Genomic DNA, 15,339 nt, shown 5'->3' with positions numbered 1-15,339 from the left:
TCCCTTAAAGGGTGACATCAGGGGCACTGCTTCTATCTGAACCCACAAATGTAACACAGGTAAAAATGAGCAAAGCCTAGAGACCGCTGCAATTCCTTCACTGAACATGGCTGTTGCCAGAGGTGGAGCGATAGATGTACCCAAGCTGAAGTGCCTCTAAATTGCATTATTTCTCTCAGATTTTAGGAAGGGATAAAGAGTACACTTTACTTTGTATTGCTGGTGACAAATCTATTGCACAGTCCCATCAATGGTAAGCAGGTAATTTGGAGCCATTGGTTTTGTTGAAAATATTTGTGAGAAGTCTCCTGAGATCTGCATTTCCTTGTCCATATCCAGACTCTACATGAGTGGTGAGACAGGATAATGCTAAGGATAAGCCAAGGTGTTAATTCACCCCTTCTTCATAAGCTGGTGGCTTTGTGCTGCATAGGCAATGGGTACCCAAATACTTTGGGCTTTGGGTACCAAAGACAGAGTTAATTCAATGTGAAGACAACAATGCATACACCGATAGTGCAATCTGAAATTTCCCCCAATTTAAACAGGAGCCTGTCCAGGGTTTGAATGCTATTAGGAATGTGCATGGTATTACAGGGATTTTCAGTTGTTCCATGAAGCCTTGAAGTTTCCCCTGCAATGCCCTAGTCAAAAAAAGGCTGTATGACCGATTTCTCTTGAACTACAGTATACAAAGACCAGCACCATGAACTTAATCTAGAGATAATGGAGGAAATGCTCACTCGTGGGGTGACTTGGTAACCGTTCTGCATCATCCTTACAAACTTTGCCTTTTGAGGCCATGTCAAAAAGCTATTTTCAATGCAGGTTCATTTCACCCACCTTTAGCCACTAGACAGCAGAATGTGAATGCATAGTCTGTCCTTGCCATAGTGACAACAGTTGTCCTCTGGCCTGATGGGTGATCAAAGACTTCTCTAAAAAAAAGAAAAATTCTGTAATATAAATGTTGATTTGATAAATGTAGAAACACAGATTCACTGTGGAACATTACCATGGCCTAGGTTAAGAGCCTTTCCAGCTAGGACAGTCAGAACAAATAAAATATTTTCTGCATTTTGTGGGACATGCTAGAAAATGCATTGCACATGGCATTAAAAATCCCTTGCACTTTCCTGTTAAGCCATCATATTTCTCAGGCAGCACAATGTGCAGTTTGGCTGGCATTCCCATATGAGCAGAGGCCTGTGTTTGTTCTACAGTGGCTGAGGTGGTGCTTGTTTGAGGGACAGTGCTGTGGCAAACCTGTATCAAGTCTTCAATGACATTGGACATTGTTTGAAGTTGTTGGGAGTGAGCCTCTAACATTTTCCCTTTTTCAGATATTGTGGACTGCAATTTTTGTACTTCCGCTGGATCCATGTTGGGAAAATATTGAAAGAGGGATAATACAAAAGGCAGTAGAATAGCCTTGGGTCAATATACACAATCTGGAACATGGTTTAAACTTATCAGATGAGCAATAAACATTTTTAATGAGTGATTGCTGTAGAAGTCTATAAATAGTCTGCAGAGACAGTTTCATGAGAAACTTTTCCTAGGTTTCCTAGGCAGTTTCCTAGGTAACCTTGTATTCTGGTGAATGGGACCTCTGGCAGCCAGGTGAGGAATTGCAGTGGGTTGCTGTGACAGACCTGAAGGTAACTGACTAAATGTTTGCAGAAATAGTGTGCAAATGAATGATTATTAGTTTGCTTTAATGACTTTAGCTTATTTCATACAGAAGCTAAATGAATCATGTATGCTAAATTAGGAAATTGTAAATAATGTAGACTTAAGAGACACAAATGGGGTATTTTTCATGTGTTAGATTACAACACTGGAAACAAATGGAATAGTCTGCAAAAACATCTTTGGCTAATACTGACTTAAATACACATCAAATTGACCTTTTGTGAAATATCTTTTGAATTTATGAAACTGACTTCTATGCTTGTGACCTGAAGTATGTGTGTAGTAAAACTGCTGTGTATTAAACAAGTAAAAGTTTCTGAAAAATCAGAATATTCATCATGATCCACTGTTGCACGGTCAGATTTTGGAAAGTAGTATAAAAGGAATGGTTTAGGAAAACAGGGCCCAGACCCTTTTCTGACCTAATGAGGGGTTGATGCAGTGCGACCAGAGAGGCGTGGATGGTGACGGAGATGATCGATAGGTGAAAGTAGTCAAACATGACATTGATGTGCTGGTGCATGCCTCTATGGAGACTAAAATGCAATCGCAAAGTCCGACTGCTGATACTCTGCAGTGACCTAGAATCCTCTGGCCTAAGGAAACACAAACATGACATAACATTACACAAATTATATTATCTAGGTATAAATTTAAATGTTATATTTAATATATATTTATATTTCTGTAAAGCTAATTGTGACCAATGGCCATTGTTAAAAGTGCTATACAAATAAAATTTTATTGAATTAATCAATAACGAAAATAGTATCCAAGAACGGGTTTTGATGTTGAAATACTTTATTTATGGGTGAATTTTGTCCATTTGTATTTTTTATTTTAAAATATTTATTACATTTTTTTAAGGTACCATGTATCTATAGTACCTCTAATATATAGTATCTCAAAAGTGAGTACACCCCTCACATTTTTGTAAATATTTGATTATATCTTTACATGTGACAACACTGAAGAAATGACACTTTGCTACAATGTAATGTAGTGAGTGTACAGCTTGTATAACAGTGTAAATTTGCTGTCCCCTCAAAATAACTCAACACACAGCCATTAATGTCTAAACTGCTGGCAACAAAAGTGAGTACACACCTAATTGAAAATGTCCAATTGGGCCCAAAGTGTCAATATTTTTGTGTGGCCACCATTATTTTCCAGCACTGCCTTAACCCTCTTGGGCATGGAGTTCACCAGAGCTTCACAGGTTGCCACTGGACTCCTCTTCCACTCCTCCATGACGACATCACGGAGCTGGTGGATGTTAGAGGACTTGTGCTCCTCCACCTTCCGTTTGAGGATTCCCCACAGATGCTCAATAGGGTTTAGGTCTGGAGACATGCTTGGCCAGTCCATCACCTTCACCCTCAGCTTTTTTAGCAAGGCAAAAGTTATCATCATGCTGGAATACTGACCTGCGGCCCAGTCTCTGAAGGGAGAGGATCATGCTCTGCTTCAGTATGTCACAGTACATGTTGGCATTCATGGTTCTCTCAATGAACTGTAGCTCCCCAGTGCCGGCAGCACTTATGCAGCCCCAGACCATGACACTCCCCCCACCATGCTTGACTGTAGGCAAGACACTTGTCTTTGTACTCCTCACCTGGTTGCCGCCACACACGCTTGACACCATCTGAACCAAATAATTTTATCTTGGACTCACCAGACCACAGGACATGGTTCCAGTAAGCCATGTCCTTAGTCTGCTTGTCTTCAGCAGACTGTTTGCGGGATTTCTTGTGCATCATCTTTAGAAGAGGCTTCCTTCTGGGACGACAGCCATGCAGACCAATTTGATGCAGCGTGCAGAGTATGGTCTGAGCACTGACAGGCTGACCCCCCACCCCTTCAACCTCTGCAGCAATGCTGGCAGCACTCATACGTCTATTTCCCAAACACAACCTCTGGATATGACGCTAAGCACGTCCACTCAACTTCTTTGGTCGACCGTGGCGAGGCCTGTTCTGAGTGGAACCTGTCCTGTTAAACCGCTGTATAGTCTTGGCCACCATGCTGTAGCTCAGTGTCAGGGTCTTGGCAATCTTCTTATAGCCTAGGCCATCTTTATGTAGAGCAACAATTCTTTTTTTCAGATCCTCAGAGAGTTCTTTGCCATGAAGTGCCATGTTGAAATTCCAGTGACCAGTATGAGGGAGTGTGAAAGCGATGACACCAAATTTAACACATCTGCTCCCCATTCACACCTGAGACCTTGTAACACTAACAAGTCACATGACACCAGGGAGGGAAAATGGCTAATTGGGCCCAATTTGGACATTTTCACTTAGGAGTGTACTCACTTTTGTTGCCAGCGGTTTAGACATTAATGGCTGTGTGTTGAGTTATTTTGAGGGGACAGCAAATTTACACTGTTAAACAAGCTGTACACTGACTACATTGTAGCAAAGTGTCATTTCTTCAGTGTTATCACATGAAAAGATATAATCAAATATTTACAAAAATGTGAGGGGTGTACTCACTTTTGTGAGATACTGTATATGGAACAACTTAATTAAAAAAAAAATTATTATTATTATTATTTTTTTACATTTAAAGTCTAAAAATATCATATGGTGTGATAGTCCACCCATAACATCTCCTTTGAAAACCTAATTAAAATTACTTGAAAATTTTTTTAACTTAAAAGTTATCATGCTTGGCATAATTCCATGACTATTCTGTATTGCTGAACAAAATTCCAATGCATTTCCATTATCATTTATATCATAATATTTCCAATTATTTCCATCACAATATTGTCTGTTGATAATTGTTTTGTGAAAAATCATATGGTGTAACTGAAAAGAAAAGGCAATTTTAAGACTTTAATTTTGAAAAATAAAAAGCAAACAAACAAAAAAAAACACGACCAGTTCAGCATCTGAGGACACATAACTGGTCAGTACCACTCTTTAAAAGTTGGAAAATAATCATATTTTATGCTGTTCTTGTGTTGTTAATGAAACTGACCATCATGTGGTATGACCTCAAAAATCCCCTGAACATTTTGTTTTATTAAAAGCTGCATAATGGCCTTGTGTGGTAAGAAAACTAATTTGTAAAGCATTTCACTGTACTACAAATAACATGTCAAAGTATTATATCCATGTAAAGGTAATATTATTTTAAATATCATGGCCAGAGCACATGACTTTTTTATGGGAAAGCATTGGTTGATTTGGTTAAAAAAACAAACAGAAAAACATTTAAATAATTTAATTTAATGTATATATTAAAGTTTATGGGTACAGGGCTTATATTAAATATCATGGCCAGAGCACATGGCTTTTTTATGGGAAAGAATTGGTTAACTTGGTAAAAAAAAAAACAAACAAACATTTAAATAATTTAATTTAATGTTTATATTAAAGTTTTTTATCAAACATATTTGAATTATTGTAAAAACAAAATATGCCAGATTTTTATGATTTTGAAAAAGCCATTTCAGAATCCTGTCACTGACCCTTATATAGATATAAACTAAATTTTCCCTTCACCATCTACATAATGTGTTCTACAAGAGTATGCTTTAACCAAGTTCATACTAAAATAATTAAATTTCACTACATACATGTAATCACCATCTGCAAAGTAGAGGTCCAGAGAGAGCTGAAAATCCATATCATTTAAGGACTCTTCCACCTGAAGAGGAGAAACAGACTAATGTTTAGACATTTTCTTATGATCTTCAAAAATGAATTTACACATTCACTGTGTCCCTTATGGGAAACTTTGATGTAAATGAAGATGAAGCTCACCTTCTTCTCATCTAGTAGCATCATCACCTTAAATATGAGAACATCATTGACTACTATTTCTTCATTCTTGTAGAGAATCTGAAAGGTTTTGCTGTAGATGACATCACCTTGCACAGATGCCGGAACGACCATATCTGAATCTATAAAACGGAGCACAACACTGAACAAGCTATGAGATACAGATATCTGTGAATATTTTTTAATTGCATTTAATAAGTTTCACTAGATCTTGAATGAACAGCCACGGAATTCTTGCAAGATTTCCTTTTTTATTGTTAATTTATAATGTTTTATTCTTCTGATTTTTTTGTTTTACATTTTTAGTTTATATTACATCAGAACTGTTAAATTATTAGTACATGTAACACCTATTCAAGAACAATTAAAAGGTTGTTCACTGAAATAGTTAACTGTGTGAGCATCTGATTAATCATAATTTGGGTACCACTTGACTGTAAAATTTATAATGTCAAAAAGGAATTACTTTGTCAAGTTCTTTTACAGTTTTGATTGGCTTTCACTTAAAATATGCCTTTTAACACATTCCTAGATTTGTCCAACTGGGGCCATGAACAAGTTGGTAGTTAATTATTTAGAAATAAATAAATTAACTATGGCAAATAATCTAATTAATAATAATAATAACAACAGTCTCTCATTGAACCTCTGCCATGGAAATTGCTGTTTCTTTTGGTATGCTCTCATTCCCACAACATTCCTCACTACATGCTCAGCTCAATTCACCCTCACTGCTTTTGTTTGTTGTTGTCCGTTGTAGCGACAAAGACCATTTTGTCATCAGAGATGATGGATGCGTAGATGGCTGGTTAGGCCAATCTTTGCACGGAAAGTCCTATGGCAGGTGGGGCAGGGGATGAGGTGGACGTCTCCGGGAGGGTTGCTAGCACGGGTTTTTCTGGCTTGCCTCTTTCGTTTGGCCGCAGCTGTCCGATTTGTCTCACACAGCAAAGTGCCCCTGTGGATGGAGGAGTGCCAGGCGTCACGATCCAATGCAGTCTGTTCCCAGGAGGCAGGATTGATGTTAAACGCTTTCAGTGAGGCTTTGAGGGTATCTTTGAAGCGTTTCTTTTGACCTCCTTGGCAACGCTGACCTTGCTGGAGCTCGCCATAGGAGAGTCTCTTTGGTAGACGCTGGTCTGTCATGCGTACCACATGTCCTGCTGAGCATAGCTGGGTAGTCATCAAGATGGTGAAGACGCTAGGGAGGCTTGCTTGATTGAGAACCACAGTGTCTGGGACTTTGTTCTGCCGCTTTATGCCGAGGATTTTCCTGAGACTGGTGGTGTGAAAATGGTTCAGTTTCCTGGCATGACGTTGGTACACTGCCCACATTTCGCATGCATACAGCAATGTGGGGAGCACAAATGCCCTGTACACTTTCAGCTTGGTGTGGATGGTGATGCCTCTTCGGTTCCAATCCTTGGCATACAGTCTCCCGAAAGCTGAGCTGGCTCTCGCAATGCGGACGTTAACTTCGTCATCTATTGTGACATTTTGTGACAATGTGCTGCCGAGGTAGGTGGACTTGGTCACTGTTTTCAGTCTCTGACCACTGACAGTGATGTTGGGCTCTGTATAGGGCTTCCCTGGGGCTGGCTGATGTATGACATCAGTCTTCTTGGTGCTGATGGTGAGACCGAAGTTTGTGCAGGCACTGGAGAACCTGTTAACGCTGCATTGCATATCCGCTTCTGTGCTAGCTTTAAGGGCACAGTCATCACCAAAAAGGAAGTCTCTTATGATGTCTGTCGAAACCTTGGTTTTCACTTGAAGCCTCCTGAGGTTGAACAGATTATCATCTGTGCGGTACTTGATGCCTATCCCAACATCACCGTCTCTAAAGGCGTCAGTCAGCATTGCGGAGAACATGAGGCTGAACACGGTCGGTGCCAGGACACAACCCTGCTTGACACCATTGGAAACTGGGAATGGCTGAGACGCTTCTCCGTTGTCTTGGACTCTTGCCTGCATGCCGTCATGGAACTGCTGCACCATGGCTATGAACTTCCTTGGGCATCCGTACTTCGCCATGATTTTCCAAAGGCCTTCTCTGATGACAGTGTCAAAGGCCTTGGTCAGGTCTACATAGGTAGAGAAGAGGTCAGCGTTCTGTTCCATACATTTCTCTTGTAGCTGCCATGCTGCAAACACCATGTCGATGGTACCGCGCTCTTTCCGGAATCCACACTGGCTCTCTGGTAGAAGCCCTTGGTCGAGGTGAGCATTCAGGCGGTTCAGCAGAACCCAGGCAAGAATCTTGCCTGCGGTGGATAGTAATGATATGCCACGGTGGTTGCCACAGGACTGGCAGTTCCCTTTGCTCTTGTACAAATGAATGATGGAGGCATCTTTGAAATCCTGGGGGGTCGTCTCTTGTTGCCACAACAGTAGGAAGAGCTGATGAAGCCACTGTGTTAAAGCTGTGCCTCCTTCCTTGTAGACCTCTGCTGGGATGGAGTCTGAGCCGGGAGCTTTCCCACTGGAGAGGAGGCGTATCGCTTTCTGGGTCTCAAGCAAGGTTGGAGGATCATCCAGTGCTTCGTCGATGGGTATTTTTAGGGAGACATCTGATGGCTTCATCATTGATGGCTGAAGGTCGGTTCAGGACGGTGCCCACCGTTCAAGAATCTTTTTCTTGTCAGTGATCAATGTATTCCCATCTGCGCTGAGGAGAGGACATGAACCTGATGACGTGGGTCTGTACACTTCTTTCAAAGCATCATAGAATCTCTTCTTTTCATGCCTGTCTGCATAGCCTTGGATCTCATCAGCTTTGTAACTCATCCATGTGTTTTGCATCTGGCGGAGTTTCTGCTGTACCAGTCTGCATACATTTTTGTACGCATCTTTCTTGGAGGTGGATGAAGGGTTGTTGAGGTAGGCTTGATGGAGATGGTGTTTCTTGTTCAGCAACTGCTTAATGTCTTCACTGTTCTCATCAAACCAATCTTTGTGCTTTCTGGATGAAAGACCCAGAATTTCAGTAGCTGTGTCGTAGACCAGTTCTCTGAGGGCTGCCCAGTCAGCTTCCACGTTCTGGCTGTCCAGAGAGGTGGATTCCAGACATCGTCCAGGGCATCCATAAAAGACCGCTTGGTTTTACCGCACTTCAACTTTGTAATATTTAGACATTTAGGGGCCTTTTTCCCCTGCGGGCGTCTCTTTGGCTGGATGCGGATGTTGAGCTTGGTGATGATGAGATGGTCTGTCAAGCATTCGGCTCCACACATGGACTTGGTCTTGCCTGTCCCTCTTCCTGACGATGACGTAGTCGATGAGATGCCAATGCTTTGAGTGAGGGTGCATCCATGACGTCCGATTACGGGTTGGGAGGCGGAATATTGTGTTGATAATCAGCAGTTCATGTTCGGCACAAGTCTGAAGCAAAAGGAGACCGTTTCTGTTGCAGTGACCCACCCCGTGCTTTCCTAGCACTCCATCCCATGCAGAGCTGTCATTGCCGACTCTCGCGTTAAAGTCGCCTAGAATGGCGAGCTTGTCTGTTCTAGCAACATCAGCGATGACAGAGTGGAGGTCCTCGTAGAACTTGGCCTTCACTTCCTCTGGGTTGGTCTTGGTTGGAGCATAGCAGCTGATGATTGTAAGGTACTTTCTTCCAGACAGGAGGGGGAGTTTCATGGTCATGAGCCTGTCGTTGACTCCCTTGGGAAGGCCTGCCAACTTGCCAATCAGCGCTGATTTTACTGCAAAGCTGACACCGACTTCAAGGTGCTCGTTGTTGTCTCGACCACTCCAGAAAAAGGTGTATCCAGAACCCAGTTCACAAAGTTCACCGGCGCCCGCGAGCCGGGTCTCGCTCAGGGCCGCATTGTCGATGTTGTATCTGAATAGTTCATTTGCTATCAGAGCGGTTCTCCTCTGGGGTCTGTCCATGTCATGCCTGTCCATGAGAGTGCACACATTCCATGCACCAAAGGTGAGAGGAACGATCCTCGTTTTCTTCTTTGTGTTTTGACTGCTTGATTAGGGCCCCCACCAGCCGCGGTAAGCTGGTTAGGGAAATTTTGGAGCAGGCAATGTTTAGGGCACCTTTTTTAAGCCCCTTCCTCATGCCTGGAGGTGAGCAGTGCGATCCTAAATAGGGCTGCTCAGTCGCTCAGGGGGCTGCCGGACTTCACTGCTGCTCCATTCCGTGAGGAACGACCATATGGCCTGGGCCGCCTGTGTACAGGGTTGTGGCTACAGCTGCCAGTGTACCCACACCTGCCACTTTGTCGCTTGCCTGTCGCCACAGGACTTGGAGGTTGGGATGGATGGTAGATGACAAAATGACTTGCGCAGTGACTTGGTTTAAAGTGAGGAAGAGACATCTCTCCATTACGGACATGGCGGTTCTGAATGCAGCACTTACCTGACTATGGAAAAGAATAAAAAATGCTTTAAAAACTTTAACGGAGACCTCTCGTGGGTATTTAAACCACCAAACCTTGACGTCTGAGACATCAGTATGGTAAGGCTGCATAATTCACAGCATCTCTGATGCCGTTAAGGTGTAACCAATGTGGCGCTGTTCAAGACTCAGTTTGGAGAGCATGAATTTGGTGTGTGCATGAGACCATGAAAGGTACAGAATTGCAAGCTTGATCAGCAGCTATATTAAATATTTATCATATTGGAGTTCAAATCCCGGGTTTCCCCCCCACAATTCAAAGACATGCAGGTCAGGTGAATTTGAGACACTAAATTGCCTGTAGGTGTGAGGTGCGAGTGTGAATGAGTGTATGTTTGTGTGTTATCCCTGTGATGGACTGACTGGCCATATGTCCAAGTTGTTTCCCTGCCTACGGCATAAGACGCAGGGATCCAGCATCAACGCGACCCTACAGAGGACAAGCAGTGTGGAGAATGGATGGATAGATCGATGCATGGAGTTCAAATCACAATCATGTGTCAAAATGATCGCACTGTTTTCAGCCAGTTTGCACAGTTCCATGTGCAATCAAGAATCAAAATAATCACAGTATTATGCTTTGTGTCAAAATGATCGCTAGTAGTACTAACAATTTCAGTAGTTATGTTTTAACCACATCTAATAATGGCTGTCATTTGGATTATACTTATTAAGAGGAGCAAAGAAGAAGAAGCAACACAATCTGTGTTAAACAGAGGTCCAAAAAAAGGTGAGGGAGCGCGTGAGAAATAGAGCGAGGGGGAAAACACCTCAAGTGTGTCCTTTATGGTAGGATGTAAGTGATCAGCTGAGTGAACATAGGTGCAGACCTGTTCATCGTTCTCTCTGACACACACATTTATTCAAACACTAAGAACTATAACATTGTAGTGATCTGTAAATCCCCATGGTGTTCTCGTTGTTGTTAGAATTTAATTTCTTGTATGTTATTAGAATAAATTAATTCATTACATTACTAAAATGCTCCGATATACAGTAAGCCAGAAACAGATCGCAATAATATCAGTCAGTCATTTAACAGCAGCATCTGGGTAAACAAATGTGTCCTGGTGATATTCAGATGATTTAATATGAAGTGTCCATAACGGTCACATGCATAATGCATTATTATGGTTGTTCACAGCAAAGAAGGGAGATGAGTTGTTGATCATAATTAGCTTTGTACAGAAAGTTAAGCTATTAAGTTAGTATAGATATTATTATATGATATAAACTTAATCTTGAAAACATTACGGACATGGCAGCACTGAAGCATCGTGACGTCCTAAATATAGCTGTTATAAATTCAAAAGGCATTGCTGTTATGACAAAGTAAGTGTATTTATTTCTCAGACATTTGTCCATTTTCTGCAAAATGCTTATTGTTAATATAAAGTTTAAAAAAGAGGTTTTTGAACACTCTTTTGAAAACATAATATGGTTGGTTGAAAATGTTATTTTAGTATTGGTGCACACCTCATATGTGGTGGATAAACATGGCAATTTCCTTAAAATTTCTACTACAGCACATCAATGCAGTAAAATACAGACCTAGATGGACAACTTAAAAAGGGTTTTGCTCTTTTTTAAAGAACTTTATTTTTTAAAAGGTAAGGTTCATATTTGCATGGAATTGCTCTACAGTAGTAAGTTTGGAATTATAGTAAATTGAAATCATAGGTTCCACACGAGATCGGTATGTGATTTTCATTCTGAGGAGAGCCCTGTATAAAAGTTAATTACTTCATTACAAGCAGCAACTGTGCTCCTGTCTCTCTCGCGTGGAAATCACCTACAAAAAACATCTTCAGAGGGTACCATCCTCAAAAAGCAATTTGATAACAAATGAGAATGAGCAGATCTCTAAATAAAAAAACTGAAACAAATCAAGAAAACTAAAATCCAATGACCTTATAAGTAAAAAAAATTAAATAGAAATAAAAATAAAATGAAAACCCTCAATATCTACTACAAAGACTCTTTAAATATACTAAAATAAATTCGGAGATTTCTAGCTAACATAAAATAACAAAGAACAATAAACAAATGCAGTGATCAAGAACTTAGCAGGACAGACCAAACAACCCTGTGAGCAGATTAAAACATGAGGACCCAGACTTAATTATGGAAGAAGTCAATTCCAAAGACAAACCAACAGAAATGGATGAGTTCTCTAATGCCAGTAAATTTATGCCCAATAATAAAGCACAAGGATTGGATGGCATTCCTACTGAATTCTATAAGCACTTCTTGACTAGCACCACTGTTAGACCAATAATACATTAAATTGAATAATATCTGCAATAAAACAGAATACAAGACTGAATGAATACTGGCACTATTTCACTGCACCTTAAACCCAATAAATACCCCACCTAACCCTTTAGGCCATAATCAGTGAAACACAGACAAATAATTATAAGCTAGCTACCAAAACATAAAATCAACTTATATGGCAGATGATATCCTATCTGATAGGATCTGAAGAGATTCCCTATGGAGGAATGGTCTCAGATACCTTGCCATGTATTCTCCAACCTTATCCGGCATTATAGAAGACTCAGAGCTGTTATCTTGGCAAAGGGAGGTAGCACAAAGTATTGACTAAAACGGTGCCAATAATTGTTGCACACCTATATTTAAATTTTTTTTTTTGGATAAACCTGTGTTGTGTTTGCAATTGTTTGATATCCATAAGAGCAGAGTATTTTTGTGAATTTTTTTTTTTTAACAAAAGATCAGATGGTTAAACAATAAAGACAAATTTTCACAGCCTTCTTTGCTCACATTTAACAAGGGTGCCAATATTAATGGAGGGCCCTGTAGATGTGTTAAACAACTTAGAACAGGAAACCTTTTAGTTGAAGCCCACTAAATGTGACAGTCCACTAAATTTCTCAGCCGATACCAATAACTGATTATTCAGATTGATATCAGCCAATACATCTGCCTTTTATGCCTTCTTTTAAATTAAGAATAATTGATTCCACAATTCTGAAAAAAATGCAAATAAAAGCTTTATTCTCTCCATTTCAAGAAGTTGTTTCACAGTAACTGGTCTCATAAACAGAAAACACATTACTCAAATTAACATTAACACATTAACTAAATTCTGAAGATGAAAGTAAGATTTCTTAACCTGTTGAATGTTATTAATTCATATTAACAGAATTAATTCTAAAAAATAAAAACTCCTGTTAGTCTCACACTCACTCACCACAAACAAAAGCATTTCTATTTCATAACTGAACATCAAACTGGTAATATATATATATATATATATATATATATATATATATATATATATATATATATATATATATATATATATATATATATATATAGTAAGTAAAATTTATTTGCATAGCACGTTTCACACAGCAATGCTGACCAAAGTGCTGAACAGAGTACAGAAAGTAAAACAAACAGAATTAGACCAAATAAAAGCAGACAATAGACAATAGAAAAAATCAATAAAAAAAAAATTGTTTAAACAATTAAAAATTTGATCAAAAAGCCTGGTAGAAGAGATATGCTTTAAGCCTATTTTTAAAAGTAGTAATAGAAGGTGCAAGGCAGATGTCCAGTGGCAGTTGATTCCATAGATGGGGGGCTCTCAATCTCAGGGGGCCAAAAACAATTATTTCAGTTTTGTCTTCATTAAGTCGGAGGAAATTATTTGTCAACCATTTTTTAATGTCATCCAGACAGTCCAACATTGGCTGAATGGAGTCACCAGCTTTCAAAGGAATGTACAACAGGGTATCATCAGCATATAAATGAAAAGAGACATTCTGAGCCCTAATAATATTCCCCAACGGCCACATATATAAATTAAAAATAAGTGGGCCAAAAATGGAGCCTTGAGGAACACCACTAATAATAGGACTAGAAGATGAGCACAAATTACCCAACGCTACCGAGAAAGACCTGTCCTTAAGATATGAGCTGAGCCATTGAAGGGCAGTGCCCTTGATACCAAACAGATGCTCTAAGCGCCAGAGAAGTATGTAATGGTCTACAGTATCAAAGGCAGCTGTAAGATCTAGTAGCATCAACACAGTATTTTTACCAGCATCCACTGTTAGTAAAATGTCATTGGACACTTTTAACAAAGCAGACTCCGTGCTATGAAAAGCAGTGAAACCAGATTGTAAAGGTTCAAATAACATAGCTGAGTTTAAAAACAGGAGCAACTGAGATTGTACTACTTTCTCAAGCAGCTTTGATAGAAACTGTAGCTTAGAGACAGGCCGATAATTATTAAGGCAACCTTCATCCAAACCCTGTTTCTTAAGCAAAGGTTGAACAATAGCATGCTTAAAACAATTTGGGACCACCCCTGCATCCAAAGAAGAATTTATCAACACTTGGATACTGGGGCCAATTTCAGAAAAGGTTGCTTTCATAATCACAGCGGGAACAACATTATGTGGCGTGGATGATATTTTCATCTGGTTAACCAGATCACACAGTTCCTTTAGAGAAACATGTTCAAATTGATCAAATGACACCGGTAAAGCCAGTGAATTTGGGGACAGGTCTGATAAATGCAAAGTGAAGGAAGAACGGATAGTAATTACTTTATCAGCAAAAAATTTTAAAAACTTTTCTCAAAGTTCAGCCGAGGGTTCCCCATGGAATTGGCAACTCGGATTAATAATTGAATTTATCGTGGTGAATAAGATCTTTGGTCTATGACAGTGTGTAGCAATTAAGTCAGAGAAATCCCTAGACCTAGCTGACTTTGCTGCACTCTGAAACTTAAACAAACAATCTTTAAAAATCTGGAAGGACACAGTTAACTGATCATGCTTCCATCTCCGCTCAGCTCTACGACAAGCCTGTCTGAGAGAACGAGTATTATCGTCGAGCCAGTAATAAGATTTACGATTTGGTTGCTTCAGCTTAAAAGGGGCAATGGAGTCTAAAATATTGGAACAAAATGTATAAAATAAGGCAATCAAATCATCAGGGTCAGAAGAAGACTCTGCAGCACTCAAGATAGATGTTTCAACAGCATTAGCTAGAAAACTTTCACTAAACTGAGAGGCAGTGAGTGAATTAATACAACGAGAATAATATCCTGAAGGCCTAGTCATAACGACAGAGCTGGCAGCAGGGACATTAAAAACAATGGGCTTGTGATCAGAGAAGGAAGCATCTTCAATATTAACATTATCAACAGCGGTTCCATATGACAATATAAGGTCTAGTGTATGACCAAGGACATGAGTTGCCTGATTTATGTGTTGAATAAAACCAAAGGAATCCAAGATATTACAAAATTCAGTAACCAAGGGTCGACCAGGGCAGCAGACATGCACATTAAAATCACCCAATAATAACAAACGATCATACAACGGAACAATAGAAGTTAAAAAAAAATCACAAAAATCACTTAAAAAGGCATTGTCCGGGTTAGGTAGCCTATAGATCAAA

General features: G+C 39.9%; 1 protein-coding gene across 10 annotated transcripts in view; it reads right to left on the bottom strand.

The window, feature by feature from the left end:
• The window catches only part of fam135a (family with sequence similarity 135 member A), an 89,754-nt gene that overhangs the window by 31,336 nt on the left and 43,079 nt on the right, over positions 1–15,339 (bottom strand). For 9 of the 10 annotated variants that reach the window (XR_008385195.1, XM_053619706.1, XM_053619705.1 and 6 more), the window contains 3 exons: positions 5,466–5,605; positions 5,279–5,349; positions 2,118–2,291 (listed from right to left, as the gene is read on the bottom strand). Coding sequence is in view for 9 of the 10 variants with exons in the window: in XM_053619706.1 (XP_053475681.1) it covers positions 2,118–2,291; positions 5,279–5,349; positions 5,466–5,605 (385 nt within the window). In the remaining variant the exon portion in view is untranslated. Of the gene's footprint in view, positions 1–2,117; positions 2,292–5,278; positions 5,350–5,465; positions 5,626–15,339 lie in introns of all 10 variants that reach the window. The other variant, XM_053619709.1, reaches the window with a different exon arrangement.

The sequence above is a fragment of the Ictalurus furcatus genome, chromosome 29 (genome assembly GCF_023375685.1).
Source record: "Ictalurus furcatus strain D&B chromosome 29, Billie_1.0, whole genome shotgun sequence".
NCBI classification, from domain to species: Eukaryota; Metazoa; Chordata; class Actinopteri; order Siluriformes; family Ictaluridae; genus Ictalurus; species Ictalurus furcatus.
The sequence above is the reverse complement of the archived record's forward strand: the minus strand, read 5'-3'. Positions and strand labels throughout refer to the sequence as shown.